This window comes from Diceros bicornis, chromosome 15 (genome assembly GCF_020826845.1).
Source record: "Diceros bicornis minor isolate mBicDic1 chromosome 15, mDicBic1.mat.cur, whole genome shotgun sequence".
Lineage (NCBI taxonomy): Eukaryota > Metazoa > Chordata > Mammalia > Perissodactyla > Rhinocerotidae > Diceros > Diceros bicornis.
In genome coordinates, this window is record NC_080754.1 from 26,208,937 (window position 1) to 26,226,854 (window position 17,918).

At 34.3% G+C, this 17,918-nt stretch overlaps 1 protein-coding gene across 6 annotated transcripts in view; it reads right to left on the reverse strand.

Annotated features, from left to right (window-relative positions):
- The window catches only part of ZNF148 (zinc finger protein 148), a 115,256-nt gene that overhangs the window by 38,440 nt on the left and 58,898 nt on the right, over positions 1-17,918 (reverse strand). For all 6 annotated transcript variants that reach the window (XM_058555962.1, XM_058555961.1, XM_058555957.1 and 3 more), the window contains one exon: positions 3,975-4,100. In XM_058555962.1, the coding sequence (XP_058411945.1) occupies positions 3,975-4,100 (126 nt within the window). The remainder of the gene's footprint in view (positions 1-3,974; positions 4,101-17,918) is intronic.

Genomic DNA, 17,918 nt, shown 5'->3' on the forward strand with positions numbered 1-17,918 from the left:
ACTTCTAGTATCAAGACCTGAGATTCTCAAGCTTAAACGTAAATCACAATCACCTCGGACACTTTTAAAGTATAAATAGAAATCCCCTGAATAACAATCTCAAGGGATGGGGCCTGGGCATTTATAACTGGAAAAGCCCTATAGATGACTAATGCAGAGCGAGGAGAACCACCGACAAGAATGCACTGACACTGCATTAAGCCTACTAAGACTTTTCATACATTGCTAATAACTTTAGTTCTCTATAGTCCTAATCCACAACAAAACAAAAAATTCAAAGGGACAATGGAACGCAATATTAAGTGGCTACTTAGGTATAGCAATGTAAAAATGAACAGCACGTCATTAAGGAAGGAGACAGTGAAGCAATTATAAGCAGTTAAGTCTAGCTAGCAGTCAGGAGTTTTCAGGGTGAAGGAGAAAAAAAGCCCTAATATCTCACCCCTCCTAGAGGGCTTAATTACAATACATATAATTTTTCTTTAATGTTCACAACATCAACCCCAAGACATTAAAAGCTGAATCATGTTCAAATGTACTATATTTTAAAAGAAAACAACACATTAAAGGTTTCCAACAAAGCAGTTAAAATAAAATAAAATTTGACATTTAAAAGGGACAAGCTTTGGGGCTGGCCCGGTGGCACAAGCCGTTAAGTGCGCACACTCCACTGCAGTGGCCCAGAGTTCGCAAGTTGGGATCCCGGGCACTCACCGACGCACTGCTTGGCAAGCCATGCCATGGCAGCGTACCATATAAAGTGGAGGAAGATGGGCACGGATGTTAGCCCAGGGCCAGTCTTCCTCAGCGAAAAAAGAGGAGGATTGGTGGATGTTAGCAGAGGGCTGATCTCCTCACAAAATAAACAAATAAATAAAAATAAAAGGGACAAGCTTTTATTATGTAGAAAATTTACTTTCATAAAACAGCTTAGTCCATGATAGCATCAAATAACTTGACCTAGATAAACATTCCCTTGCTTGATTACCCTTGTCTTCTTCAGACATGTTGCCAAATGTGTTCGGCAATTTTCACGTATCAAATCTACTTTAAGATGACTAGGCTTTGCCATATGACAAAGGCTCAAAAAGCAGTTATTGCTTAAAATCCATGGCAGCTAAAGACGACAACAATACAGTACTTCTCGCCACAAAGCTTACTGAAGGAAACCCCATTTATATAGATGTATAAGCTTTGATATTTTTACTAAAAGTCTATCATATTACTTTAGTTATATTTCCTGTACAGATCCCCAATCTGACACAATGGTGACACATACTCAAGATACTCATAATGGCAAAATTCAAGATTTGGGAAAGGTGTTGAGGGGAGAGTGGAGTCCTCTAAGCATAATAAATTATAATTCTTTGAGAAACTTAAAGTTGTTTTTAAGGAATTTAAAACAAGCAACACACTGATTTACAAGCGTGAGATAAGCTTTTCTTTCTCTTCATACAAAAGGGCAGAAAGAGTTACTTTAATGAAAAATCTGAAGTGTGAATTTTTAAACACATGTCCAAGAAAATCCAAAATAACTCTTTGGTCATGCCTCAAAGTTCTAAGACTCCAGACACAAAAACTATTCATCTGGGGAGTGCAGACCAGTGTTAAAAATAGTCCACAACCATTCCCTGTCCCGTCACACGTAACATGTCAGGACAATTTAAAAACAATTGTTTTCGTTATTCTCAAACCTCTGTCTGCCATATATTATTTCTAGTCATTTCAGCCTCCTAAGAATTCCCTAAAAAGACTGCCCAAAAACATTTTATTATATACAATATACTTAGAATAGACCAAATCTTTCATCTAGCAACTACACAGATACAGAAATACTTAAATAATACTTAGAAATATTATAATACATTATAAACGAGTTTATCTCAAATTAGACAAGCAAAATAGCTTAAGCCCTGTAAAAATGTGACTTGTATTAATAAACACCTAGAACATATCACCAAATAAAGATTCCAAGTAACTTCCTACTAGACGATAATAATCTGACTTTTAGTCAAAATTTCATAATACATTACCCTCAAGAATAGTCCCAGAAAAACAGGGCAATAAAATATCAGGAAAAATGTACAACTTACATATATTATGTTATTTTTAAAGATTTGAAATAGATTCCCCATAGATCAGCCGTGAATCCAAAGTAATATAATCAATCACTATCCCAATTTTTGAAATAAATTTTTTCCACAAAACCTGGTATTGTTCTATAAATCAAGAATGTAATTTAATTTGTTAATGTAAAAAACAAACAAAAAAGTATCATTTAAATTGCTGAGAAAAACCTTAACCCCAAGAAAAGAAAGGGAAGGAGGAAGGAAAAGAAGGAAGGAGGGAGGGAGGGATTTCACAAAACATGAAATACAAAATGCCAATAATTATGGGGAAAAAAAAAAGTTTAGTATGACCAGTAACTAAAGAAATTAAAATTTAAACTATAATCAGATGCTCATTTTAAGGTACAAAAAAAGCAAAATCTCATACTCAAGGCTGGTGAGAGGGTGGACCTTAGCTTAGGTCCACTACAGGTAGCAATGTAACTGGTTCAACTCTTCTGGAAGGAGAAACATTATCAAGAAAACTTTTTAAAAGCTCATGCCTTTTGATTCAGTAGTGCACGAAGATCTATATACAAATATTTTAAGAGGAGCATAATTTAAAATGAAGGCAAAGAGAATACAACTCTCCACCACATAGCAATCATTTAATATAATGTGATATATGAAAATATATCATGCAGCTAATAAAATCTTTATAAAAACCTTTAATAACGTTAAATGTAAAAATAGCTTACACACACTTTAAGTGTTAAAAATCAGGAAATTCAATCTATCTCTATACACAAATTTGAAGATAGAAAGGGAATATGGCAGAAAATTAAGGTAGTTGTCTCTAGGAAATATGATGATGGGTTATTTTAGTCTCTATATTTTTCAAAATTTTCTATAGTAGGCATACTTACATATCCCAAAAGCAGTAGGATGTTGATAAATGTTAAACAACAGGTTAAAGAATCAGGGGGTTGGAAAGTGTTTGATGATTTCAATAGCATAAACATTCTCACCATGGCTAATTTTAAGCTACCAATGGTTTCAGCACTGGCTTGCAAAATTCCTGAAAACTTAGCTTTGGGCAAGCCAGTATAAGCTGGCTCCAGGACACCACTGAGTTCAAAAGTAAACAAAATATATAAATAATGATAATAATTACAATTTAAATCATAATGCAAATACAAAAACAAGTAGCCATCAAAATAAAAAGGTCATAATATGATCTTTTAAAAAAGACTTCTTCACTATTTGAGGGAAGAAAACAAAAGATGAAAAATAACTATAAAGATGTAAATACACTGCACAGGGTTCAGAGACTTCCTAGGAATACCAAAATACAATATAGTCAACTATCACTGTACTGAAGAGGGGGAAAAAAGCAGGCAATTCCTAACAGTAAATACTGGGTCACTTGCTTATATACTGAGCCATTCATTCTCGCATAAAGTATTTACTGGAGGTCTATTATGCTCACTATTCCAAGCTCTTGGGAAACAGCTGTGAATAAAATGAGGTCCCTGCCCTCATGGACACTATATTCTAGTACAGGTATCCCACAACCTTTTCTTGATGAATAACTGGTATTGCATTTTCCTGAAACCGTAATATTAAAATAAGTAGAACTAATACGAATGAGAAGCAAGGGCACTGCGTACCATCTGTTCGTTTTTTAAAGAAAAGAGAGACATGGTAAAAAAGAAGTGGGAAAATTGAAAGCAATGGCCCACTACCTCCATGCAGGCGTGCATCCCTTCCTTCCTCCAGGTGAAGCTGACACAACATTCCAGCTTTACTAAACCACGTGAGACTTCTATGTCTGCCTTACGGTCCAGCCAGGTTCCTGCCCTTAAGACTGACCAAATAGTTTGGGATTAACAGATTAGGGACCACCACCTTAATATATTCTCTTACTTTTGCAGGAGAACGTTGTTTCCGTTTCTTCTTTTTCTGTAAGTCTACTGGCTCTCTGATTTGTTTTTTGTCTCTCATCAGTTGCTCAGATACATCAGTAAAAGTAATTTCCTGCTTTACACTTATCTGTTAAAAAAAAAAAGCCAATTTTAGAAATAAACAAAAAGTTCATTGTGACAAAAAGCCATGGCATGTTTAATCCTTTGCTAAACCTACATATAATGCTCCTAGAATGATTATCTGTGTGTGTGTGTGCGTGCGCATGCATGCACATGCACAAGTAAATAGTGTGTGGAAGAATTCATTGATAGGCAATTGAAAAATAAGAATCAAGAGTACATAAACTAGGGGATAAACTAAGATTTTACAAAAAATCTATTTGGAAAAAAGATTAAAGACGTCCTGGCAAAAGATGACTATAAGACCTAGTGGAATAAAGGAGAAATCAGGACACAGTAACATCAATTTCATTCCCACATTTAAGGAAACTGATGCTAAAGTTAAAAGCACAAAAAAAGGTTAAATTCCAAAAATCAATAAAATACTAGTGGATAAAAGGGTATTCAGACTTCATAATGGACTCTCTCTCAATTAACAAAATATCACGAAACAACACAAAATTCTAAAAGGTAATCACATCAAAAGAAAGGTAAGACAAACTAACAATGAAAATTTAATCATCTTTAAGCTCAACACTTTTGACAATACCTTAGCCAGTATCTTCCTGGCCTCTACAACAAACCATCACCAAATATGTTTATAGAATTGTATAAGGTTTTAGGCCACTGCTATGTACAAGACATGATGCTAACTACCTAGTAAGTAGAGAAATACTATAAGAAACATTAAAATGTCAACAATGTTATCCCATCTTTAGACCTCAGTTCTCACAAATATGAAAAGATTTGCTTGTCCTAAAAATGTACACCAAGGTTCTAAGATCACTAACGGCAGCAGCATCAATTCTCATCAGAATTGATGGTGCTCAGTCATCCACTCCTCACTGCTACATTTTCAATCTATCCTTGAAATGAAAACACAAGAATTTTAAAACTAAGAAACTTTCAACTGAACAGGCTATGAAATACATTAAAAATCCTTGACCCTTCCACTATGTGAGGACACAATGGGAAGTCTGCAAGCCAAAAGAGAGCCCTCACCCTACCATGCTGGCACCCTGATCTTGGACTTCCAGCCTCCAGAACTGTGAGAAATAAATTTCTGTTGTTTGTAACCTTTAAAAAAAAAAATCCTTGATAATAACACAGGAAGTACAATGTGCTAATGGCTACATTTTCAAAAAATACACTAAAAAACATGGTGCAAAAGATCATAAACATCTTACAGATTCATAGCATAAAGCTGGAAGAACTGTGTAGAAGGGGCTCGTGAGGAAAAAGCAACATGAGCCAGGGATTTCAGACTGACAAAATAAGGAACTGGAAGTTTTCATAAACTCCTGAAAGATGTGCTGTGTGAGAATCGCAAATCAAGGAGAATCTTGGTGCAAAAACATGATGTAAATGATTATTTAGCTAATACATAACTCTTTCTCTCAGGTTATAGAATAGTACTAGTAACCATTCTTATGGCTTCTTTTGGTATCATTATTTGGAACATAAAATAGAATGGTAAAATCACCATGAACAAGGTTTTGGAATACAGACATACTACCATCTCCAAAGTGATGTTTACTGAAATACAACACCTTGGGCTGGGTATGAAACAAAGAGAAATGATAACAGACTAAGCAGCTGTTGAACTGTTCTGTCCTATTTTGTAGGGGCACCAAAAAGTAGTTCCAACATTTCTGTCAGCTTATAAATTGCAAAGAAACCATGAAAATGTAGCATGCAGCAATAAGAAACAGAGGAACTCTTTTTAGCAAGTGTCAAGTAGAATGTAAGACAGATTCACAAATAAGTTTTGCAATTAGCAGCTATTCAGAAACCAAGGAAGAGCCTTTATGTGCAAACAGTGAAAAAGATTAATACTATATCTGAATCTTTCAGTTATTTCCACATATATGGAAAGTGATCATATTAGTACTAGCATTTTCAAATATAAGGCACACTTTTAACACTATGAAAGCACAAACCCAAACCTAGAGGTATCAATGGATCAAAGCACTGTGCAAGTCAGTAAGCACATGGCAAGTTACCTTTTTAGAAAGCTCCAATAGGCTTATCACTAGTAAATGGAATACAGTAATCTCTGCTATATATAACATAACCACACACTACAGTATATGGTCCAGCCTAAGGTGCTTAGAAAAGACGTTGGTAAATCCAAAAACATAAAGAGATGGGTATGATAATGATAAGACAGCTAGGAAGAATGAGTTGCAAAAAGTCTAGGAAAAAAGTCTTCTTTGGCCCAAGGAAGACTACAATAAACTAGAAAAACATGAAAGCTTCTTAAGTATAACAAAAGAGACAATAATTCATCCATAAGTTGTCTACTTTTTCCTTGAGAACTGTCATTAAAAGAAATTCAAGTTTTCAATGTTACTTTTCATCTAAAATAAACCAAAGTATAATGAATCAAAGCAAGTTTCTGTAGATGTGTGATATTTGAAAAGACTGGTTTGCTGGATTTTGAAACACATTCATTAGAGCATCAAAAAAACCAACAGACTAGGAAATACGTCACATATTTAAAAAACAAAAACAAAACCTCTGGTTTCTTCCCCATCACTTAGGCTTTACCATTTCACCTAGTCCCATGTGCAACCTCATGCCTACATTTGAGAGCGTAAATGTCAATGCTGCTCTCACTACCAATCCAGAAATACCATCAACACTGTCAATCACCCTACGGGTCCTTAAGATCTGACTAAACCCAGACATTTCTCCACCTAAAACTCCCAGACTCCTGCTCATCCACCAATCTAAGCTCCCTCTGTGCCTCTCATTTTGGGACTAGGGAATCAGGCCTGACTCCCATGTCATATCTATCTTCTCTACTCATCTAACTTCCTCCCCAACACCCTTAGAAGAGGCAGAATCCTATAGTGTCATGCTTCCTCGCCCCTTGCCACTGCCCAAGGTGGCTCTTTCTTGCTAGTTCTAAAATATCTCTCTGAGTTATCCTGATGTTTTTCTCATATTTTCTCTCTCCCCTTTTATTCTCCCAACCTTAAACATAAAAATACCTCTCTATATTGAAAAAATCCTTCCGTTGCTTCTAATCGCTAATAACTCAAGCCCAGAATGCAGAATGAATCCTTCTTTTTCAAGACTTATTTCATTTCTGGCCCCAAAATAAACAAACTATCCTACTTCTATATTTAACTATTTCATGTACCAGTATCTTATTTTGATATGTGAAAATAGGATATTCTTCTTTGGTATTTCCCATATTAGCTTTCACTCATTTATTCATTCAACAGCTTTTAAGTGCCTGCTATGTGCTAAACTCAATCAGTCTAAAATAACACAACAAAAGCTTTAAAATTACCGAGATTCTAATAGGTGCAGAGCATAACTCTTGATATTGAGAACATATTCTAAATATAAGGTCTCCTTTTCAAAGGTCTTAAATGTAGATGGGAAGTTTTGATGCATTACAAAAAAAAAAAACCTAATAATTCGAGACAGCACATGTCAGGCTCAACCTAAATGAATGGTACAGGCAATAAGGGCAGGAATCAAACGGAGAAATTAAGGAGATTTGAAATAACTGCAAAAGGCTTCATGGATGAAACAAGACACTTAATCAGAGTTGCAGGTTTATCATATATCCCCCTTTCATTTTTTTCTTCCAAACCTGAAAGTGGTCTGGAACCAAAGTCGTATTATCTCCGAGGTATGCCTGTATTCTCATTCATCTTCCCATCCCTGTTTGAGTAAAAAGAAAGGGTCTCTGTGTTTTCCTCTATACCCTGTGCTACTGATTCCACTCCTACCCATCCCCAAGGCTCTGCTGCTTCACTGACTCTCTAAAATACATCTCCCTTACTCCACCAGCTATTTCTTCTCTGCCTAAAAGCACACTTAAATTTCCCACATAAAATAAATTCTCATGGACCAAAACTTTTCCAACAACTTCCTTCTTCTTATGGCCAAACTTTTTGAAAGAATAACCTGTAGTAAGCATACAGACAAAATAACTGCCCCCAAATTTAGAGAAACAGTTACTCTGAGAGTAAAAGTAAAAAAAAAGTAAAAGTACATAGCCATATAAAAAGGATCTGTTTAACTATCACTAGAAGGAAAACAACAAGTGTTTAAATGTAAAAAGAAAGATATAACACAATTAACCATACTGCAAACATACTGTCAAAAAAAGATTGTTAGCAATATTTGAGAGTATTCATGGAGTCCAGAAAAAGAGAAATTTAAGATTAATTGTATTATCTGTATATATATATATACACACACACGCACAGACACACCTATGCATATCCAGGATGGTTTTGGCAAGAACAGTTAAACATAACCAGTCAACAGGAAGATGTCTAATTCCAAGCTCAGCAAGCCACAGAATAGTGCAGGGAGGAGAAGCAGCACACTGATGGACAGGCTTTTGTGTGAACCATGAACCATAACCCTCCCTTCTGCCTGACCCATGAATGTATGCAAAATTTTGAAAGGAGCTACATTTGTCAGGGTTTGAGAAAGCCCACAGCTACCCTTTAATTTTGAAAAGGTTCAGGGATCCACAGTTCACAATAAACATTCTAGTCTACTTCTCTATGATATTCCTCACTATAATTCTGCATTTTGGTTGTTATATCAGCATCTTATAATTTAGACAACTATAAGATCAAGTGGCCAAAGTGATCAAATCAGGTTATCTTAACTGAAATAGTGCTGACCAACCCCATCCTACCTGGAAATTCTATTCTTTCAACTTCCATCATGATTTAAGTTCTCTCCTGTTCCTCATGGTAGTTCTTCTGGATCCATGCTTCTAGTATATATGTACCTTTATTTTGTAAGAGTTTGAGTAAGTCTGTATCAGTGGTTCTCAAAGTGTGGTCCAGGAACTCCTAAAGGTCCCTGACACACTTTCAGGTGGTCCATGAAATCAAAAGTACTTTCATAATAACACTTGTTTTTTTCACCCTCCTCTCATGAGTTTTTTCACCCTGCCTCTCATTATATAGTGGCATTTCCAGAAGCAAACTAACATATGATGTTAACATAGACTGAATGTATTAGCAAATATAAGAATTCAGTTATCTTATAATAAGCCAGACAATAAAAAGATTTGTAAAATTGCAAAACAAATTCTCACTAAATTTTTTGTTTTAGAAAATAAGGTCATATTTCATTAAAAATGTTACATGTTAACATGTAATGGAATTTGTTGTTATTTATAAATTAACATATAAGTTTTTAAATTTCTCAGTTTTAATTTCTAAAATGGTAAATAATGATATATATATATAACCAAGAGCTGTTAGGAGCCTGTACTATTTTTTAAGAGTAAATGGGTTCCAAGACCAGAAATTTTGAGAACCACTGATCTAGATACATCTTCACTATACTTTGCATTCCCTTCCTCTTCTCCATTCAATCTCTTTTAATACAGATTCCTGGGCCCCACCAACATAAAGAAATTAGTAGAAATGTGTGTACATATGCAGGTTAGTAGGCATTCATGTATTTCCTAATTCTGTCTGCTGAGAACACCAAGAAACAATGATATCCAACACACCCACGACCCAGAACCTAGTTTCTAAATACCATTATCCAGATAAAAGGAACTGAGGCTCCTTGAAGAAGTGACTGATTCCAGAGCTCGGGTAGGGGAAAAATATAAGACGACCCTGGAACATCTTGTGGTGCCAGAAGCTGAAGTGCTGGAAAAAGGATCAGCGCATGTCAAAAGAACACAAGAGCCAGTCTGAAAGAGCTCCTAATGGGCAAAGCCATAAAGATTTGAGCAACAGAATAAATAATGACAGTTATAACTCAAAGAATCAAATGAATATCCATACTGATATAAATTGAAATAGTTGAAAAAAATAAATGTGGGAGAAGAGAGAGCTACAATTAACATAAATACAGGAGGAATAGGGAAAATACAAAACCACAGTTAGGCAAACACCACATTAACAACTACAGCCAGCAGAGTCCACCAATGAATGCTAAAATCAGCAGATAAAAATTTGAGGAGAAACAGGATATTTCAACAGACTCAAAGTATCTCCTCCAAGATACTTGTCAATTACAAAGGGAAAAAGAGTGACTTTACAGTGGGGACAAGTGGCAGATACCACCTTAACAAAGGGTCAAGGTTAATATCACCAGTAGTGAGACACATCCCATTTTGTACTCTTTGATATGATGCACTGAGAAGAACACAACACCACTTCTATGGGATTGTCAAACACTGTAGAGCTTCAATCTAATCAAGAAAAAACATCAGACAAACTCAAACTGAGAGATATTGTACAAAATAACTGACCAATACTCATCAAGTGTCAAGGTCATAAAAGAAGGAAAGACTGAGCAACTGCCATGGAATGGAGGAGACTTAAGAAGACACAACAACTAAATGCAACGTGGCATCCTGAGCTGAATCCTGGAACAGAAAAAGGACATAAAGGGAAAAACAAATGAAATTCAACTAAAGTTTATAGTTTAGTTAATAGCATTTTACCAACATTAAGTTCCTGGTTTTGATAACTGTACTCTAGCTGAATAAGCTTTCATATTAGAGGAAGCCGGGTGATGGGTTTACGTGAACTCTGTATTATTTCTGCAACTTTTTTATAAACCTAAAATTATTTCAAAATAAGTTAAAAAACTATTCTAAACTTTGATTTTTCTAACTACAAAAATACTTAGCATCCCAAACTTATCAAATTGTATACATTAAATATGTGCAGATTTTTTGTATATCAATTATACCTCAGTAAAGCTGTGTTAAAAAAATACTTGGCATTTATATGGTGTTCTATAAATTTGTGATTCCTCCTCCTGAGCATAGTAAACTAAGATTTTGCTAACATTGCTATGTGCCAGGCACTGTCCTAGGTGCTAAGAATACAATGGGGGGAGGGGAGCGGACACAAGGTCTCCAGACTGTACAGTCTATCACATTTAATCCTACAAATACTATGAGGTTAGTATTTTCATCCCATTTTAAAAAGACAACTAAGGCCCAGAAAGGTTACTTGTCTAAAATACCACTAATTAAGAGGGGAAACCAAAATTTAAACCCAAGCCTTCTAAATCCAGCAACTGAGAGCCTAACTACTGTGATCTATGAATTATTTTTTATCCTCATGCTACCAATAAGAAAACTAAAACTTCAGAGAGGTAAGTATCTTACCCAAGCTATTAAGTTTCAACACTAGGACTTAAACCAAGATCTTATATCTTTTAGTGCAGTGTTATTTCCATTACTATAACTGCTTCTTGATAAATCTAAATTATTCAAACTTATTTAAAAATGATTTTTGCATGAACATATTTTATTTTCCCATATATGCACTGTAATTTGGTTGCTGCCAGAATATGGAAAGAATTTACAGTGGTTTTAGAACACCTACTACTAAAGGGAAAGAAAATAATTTAAAAAATAACAAAGCGGACAAAACGCCAACAATATTTAGGTGACGCATAAGACTTGGGTTTTGATACCACCTCTTCCAATTGCTATCTGGGTGAACTTGGCTTCCAGAAGGAGTATGGAAAAACAAGGAAAGCACAGGTTAGGAGTTAAAAGAAATACAATTGAATTCCAAATAGTAATACTAGCAGTGTGAGACCGAACAACTAAAATTTAATCATTTGGAATTTTCTTCACCTGTAAAATGGAGGGAATAATCCTCACAGAATTTCTGTAGAGTTAAAAGAGATTATTTATATATGTAAAGTATCAACCACAGTACACAGCATTATATAGTAGATTCTTGATGCCATTCATTATTATAATAATATCCTCATCTGTTAGTTAATTAGTGGTAGTAATAATATCCAGCTTACACATATCAAATGAGATTACATAAAGAGCACCCTGAAAGTGTTCAAGTTCTAACCAAATATTTATGGTTATTAATTATTATCATACAACTGCAGATGTGTAATTGCTTGGATAGAGAGTTACCAATTCCTACAGAACGTCTTCACTTAGGTATCTATTACCTAAAACTCAATATTGCTAAAAATAAATTAATCTTTCCTTCACATCAGAACCTCGTTCCAAATTCCCTGCCTTTTAATATGCCATACAGTAGTCCCTCCCTTATCCACAGGGGATAAGTTCCAAGACCACCAGCCGATCCCTGAAACTGTGAATAGTACAAAACCCTATATATACGTTTTTTCCTATACATACATACTTACGATAAAGTTTAATTTTTAAATTAGGCATAGTAAGAGATTAACAACAACTAATAATAAAATAGAACAATTATAACAATACACTGTAATAAAGGTTATCTCAGTGTTCGATTTTACGACTGACTTTCTTTCCTTACTAAGTCGAGAACTTTCACCTTTTCACTTCAAGGAAGCACTTTATAACTTCTATTTGGCACATCCAAACTGCCAGCATCACCACTGTTGCACTTTGGGGCCATTAGTAAGTAAAATAAGGGTTACCTGAACTCAGGCACTGCGATACTGCAACCAAGACAGCTCCTAAGTGACTACCGGGTGGGTAGCATATACAGTGAGGATATGCTGGATAAAGGGATGATTCACATCCCAGGTGGGGATGGAGCGAGACAACCCAAGATTTCACCAACCTACTCAGAATGGCATGCAATCTAAAACTCACAAATTGTTTATTTCTGGAATTTTCCATTTAATATTTTCAGACCGTGATTTACTGTATGGGTAACTGAAACCACGGAAAGCGAAACCACAGATACGAGGGGACTAGACAAGGATTAGTCTCCTGTCTAAAGACATCTTTTACTTTTCTTCTCTGCTCCCAACACAAGACCAAGTCTAGTTGGTCTTTTTTCACAACATCATATACAAATCTAGAAATTATGTTTCACATTTCCTACTCTTAATATCTATAAAGATATTAAGTTGGGAATTTCATACACTACTAGAGGGAAAATATATTGGTCAACTTTTGCAGACTACAAATTGGCCAGTATACATCAAGAGCCTTAAGAAATCTATACTGAAGAAATGATCTCACATGACAACAACGTCTACATATAATATCACAATATTATTTATTATAGTAAAAAAAAGTGCAAGTCTAATATCCAATAATGAAGAAATAGTGAGACAAATTACCATACAGCTATAAGACATTACACAATTATTAGAAATTTTACTTTTGAATAACATTACGACCAAGTGAAATGCTCATGTTTAAGGGTAAGTGATAAATATATAGATAAATATGTAGATAAATATATTTTTACAATTTTATACAAACACACAAATACATACGCAACAAATTTTATACAAACACACAAATACATACACAGAAAAACAAACAAAAAAGCAAACACTAAAATCAAAATGTTAGTAGTTATTATCCTAGAGTAGTAAGATTACAGCAATTTTTATCTTCTTTGCAGTTTTAAATTTTTTACATTTTCTCAACAAGCATGTGTTACTTCATAATCTTAAAAAGATAATAAATTCAGTCTTAGTACAAATCCTTGGTATTAGTCAAAGAAAAATCTATTCATCATCTTAATATACTAAGTTGTTCCAAGAACCGAAATATTAAGCCAGCAAAGTGAAACTGAAAAAATTTCTGTGTGTGAGTGAAAAAAAAAAGCCATCAAACAAATCTTGATCCTCATCTCACATCACCAGCAAAAAATCAATTCCAAATGGATTGTTAATCTAAATGGGAGAGGAAAAACTATAAGGTTTCTACAAGTTACCAAAGGACAACCTCCTCATGACCTCGGGGTAGGCAAAGAATTCTCAAACAGGATATAGAAAACACTAACCAAAAGGAAAAGACTTAAAAATTGAACTTTATTAACATTAACTTCTGTTTATCAAAAGAGTAAAAAGGCAAATCAGAGTAGAAAAGATACTTGACATATATATGGATCCATATATATATATATGGATATATATATATATCCAACAATAGATAAAGAACTACTACAAATCTGTAAGAGAAAGAAACAAGCTAATAGAAAAATGGGCAAAAGATGAACATGCACCTTACAAAAAAAAAATATTCGAATTGCCAGTGAACACGAAAAGATACCCAATTTCATCAGTTGTCAGTGAAATGCAACCTAAAATCACATCGCAATACTACTACTGAACCACCAAAATGGCTAAAATTAAAAGAACTGACAATACCAAATATCAAGGATATAGAGCAATTAGTATTAATCAGCAAAACCACTTAGAAAAACTTGACAGTATCTACTAAAAGTGAACATATGCATACCCAGCAAATTTAATTCTAAGTACATAACCAACAGAAATGAGTGTGTACGTGCACCAAAAGACACATCCAAGAATATTCACAGCAGCACTTTTCCTAACAGCCAACATCCTGAAACAATCTAAATGCCTATTATACTAGAATGGGTAAATTTTGATATATTCACACAACTGACAATTATACAGAAATGAGAATAAACTACTTCTACATGCAATAACATGGATATATCTCATGAACAATGTAAAATAAAGAAATCAATGCATGATTCTATTTACTTTGAATTCAAAATCAAGTACAACTAACACATCATGATAAAAGTGTTAGGGTAGTAGTTATCCTTAGGAATTAGAGGAGGGTTGTGACTAAGAGGGCCAGAATAGGCAAAGGGCCTCTGGGATGCTGGTAATGTTCTATGTTTTGATCTGGGTAGTGGTTACACAAGTATGTTCACTTTTGAGGAAATTCATCACTTACAATTTGTGCACTTTTCTGTATGAATGTTATATCTCAATAAAAAGATATACACCTAGAGAAACAGCGTTACAAATGTGCAGATATATATATAGATACAAGTAACATGCTTGTGTATATAGACACCTATGTCTATATAAGTAAGCATGATCTTTTCACCACTATTTCACTCAAAAAAATCTATTAATAATGTAAATATTCATCAATAGGGGAGTGGTTAAATAAATAAAATGAGGTACAACATTTAATCAATCATTAAATAAGCCAGTTTTATATGCAATAACATGGAAATTTCTACAAGATATGTTATTAAATTAATAATGCAAATTTCAAAAGCATACAAATAACATCTAATTTACATAAAACAAAATACGTGTATTTTCATAAAATATATATATTATATTTACAAAACATTATATAGAAATAAATACACACACACTGTATGTTTGTTTATAAATTAAAAACTTTCAAAAGGATATCAATATTAGTAGATATCTCTCTGGAATTAGAGAAGACAAGTGTTAGAAACAAGGAACTTGTACTTTTTACTTTGTTCGCTTCTATAGTATTATAATTTTTACAAAGACTACGTAGTCTTTTTATAATAAACTACATCTACAATTACAAAAAAATCAAAGTAGCCATCTCTGAGACTGATCTAGCTAGGGTGATCTTATCACAGCCTCGCCATGATTCCCAATTTGCACACTACTGACCTAAGAGAGTGTAACTCTCATTCAGTACCACTGTCTCACAGTTCCAGATCAATCAATTACACACCAAAGATCAGACAGAACTATATTAAAAGAATTAGGAGACTGGCTATGTTATTAAAGTCATCTAGAAAGAAATCTTCTATTAACAATTTATGTCTACCTGAGAAAAAAATAGAAAGTTCAGTCAAACAACTGTAAGAACATGGTAGGATACTGAAAAATATATCATTCCAGGTTGGCTCCCTAAAACAATCTACTAGAAGAGATACCTTGATTCATCTACTGACCAGGTGGTTGAAATCAATAATAATAAGAAATGACATGACTCTCATCAGGAAAAACTATGAAGATTACTTACTCCATGTTCTCTGCTCAAATATTAATTCCTATCAAATAGGGCACTTTCTAAGAGCCACGTGGCAGGTCAGTAAAATCTTGTTAAAAAAACAAAACTAGAGAGTTGATATAAATTATCATTTATTCCCCTTAAAATGAGCTCAATTAATAAATCTGTTTCTGAAAATGATATCCAAAGGGTGTACTAAAGTAAAAAGTATTTGAATGGGGGAAAAAAAGCATCTCTTAAAGCATACAGCCCCAATAAAAGCCAATACAATCACCTCAAAAGACAAGGACCCAACAGCCAATGAACAAAACAAAACCACCTCCGAATCGCTCAAATGAACCTTAAAACAAATGCAGTGGTAATAAGAATTGGCTACAACCAATAAATGACTTTGTTGAAAAAGCATACAATGTAATGGGGATAACAAGTTGAAAGTTAGCCAAAAAGAGAGGATGAACCATATTCTACCAATGACTATTTAAGCAAATAAATACAAAGGCAAACAGGTCTGTCATCTTCAAAGATGATTGTGAAAGATCATTTGTCACCAATAAATGCAATCCAATTCTGTAATTAAACCAGAGTACAAAATATGAGGTAAAAATAGTATCTTAAAATCATTGAAATGGGTAAAATGACTCCTTTTTTTCTTTTTTTTTTTAAATAGAAGGAAAAAAGTCATCCACTGTTTAAGATACATACTCAAATTCTTAGCATCAGAATATTAGGTTTTTATTGACTGGAGAAAGAGGTATTTGAGAAAATATCTAAATAGTCCTCCTTAAACTAATGCCAAGATTTAAGGAAACCTAAAAACTAAAAAACAAAACAGGGGTCTTCTAACCACAGCCAAATACATTTGGAGTTTCCTAGGCCATTAAACAAAATAATCACAAATACAAAATGCATAAAAGTACACCTACAATTTTATTCATGCTGTTTTATAGCACAGAAAATGCGTGACTAAAACAAAATGCTACACAAATGCTAAAGTGTATTTTTTCAGGAGTTATAAATACCTGAAATACTTTACAATTTATTATATCATTATATGACTAGAGCATGATTTTTTATAGCTCCTAATTTATAAAATCCTTTCGCTCAAGTGATACAATCCAATAATTTTCTAGAAAACAAATGTGGCATATACCACTATGAATTACAATTTGTTCTATCTTGTCAACACAGGTATGTCTTTACTCTTCAAAACATGCTTACCATCAAAGCGGAAAAATAAAGACCATAGAGAGTTATGACTTCCCAATTCTTCTTGAATGGATATAAGAATAAAATGGATAAACCAAGTACTTTTTTTCAAATTTCTGAAATAAATTTAGTTTCCGAGTTGAGAAGCTTTCTCACACAGCAGTAGCCAATAAAACTTAGTGCAATGATGGAAATGTTCTTTATCTATGCTGTCCAATACAGAAGCCACTAACCATGTGTGGCTATCAAGCACTTGAAATGTGGCAAATGAGACTGAGGAACTGAAATATTAATTTTATTTAACTTTAATTCAAATTTCTAACATATTAGAAAACAAAATTCTAACGAGTAAACTACAGACATTCAAAAGCTGGCCTGTATGGGCCGGCCCCGTGGCTTAGCAGTTAAGTGCGTGCGATCCGCTACTGGTGGCCCGGGGTTCACATCCCGGGCGCGCACCGACGCACTGCTTCTCCGGCCATGCTGAGGCCGCGTCCCACATACAGCAACTAGAAGGATGTGCAACTATGACGTACAACTATCTACTGGGGCTTTGGGGGAAAAAAAAGGAGGAAGACTGGCAATAGATGTTAGCTCAGAGCCGGTCTTCCTCAGCAAAAAGAGGAGGATTAGCACGGATGTTAGCTCAGGGCTGATCTTCCTCACAAAAAAAAAAAAAAGCTGGCCTGTAGATTGCTGTTGAAAATGTACGGCCACTGAGTTGACTTTGGATGACTGATTTAGAGTAGTAAGGTCAAGATAAATCCCAAAAACTAGCAGTTATCACAAATGAAGAACTTTTACTTCAACTGTGACAAAACACTAGGGAGTTTACATAGGCTACAGAACCTAAACTATTAT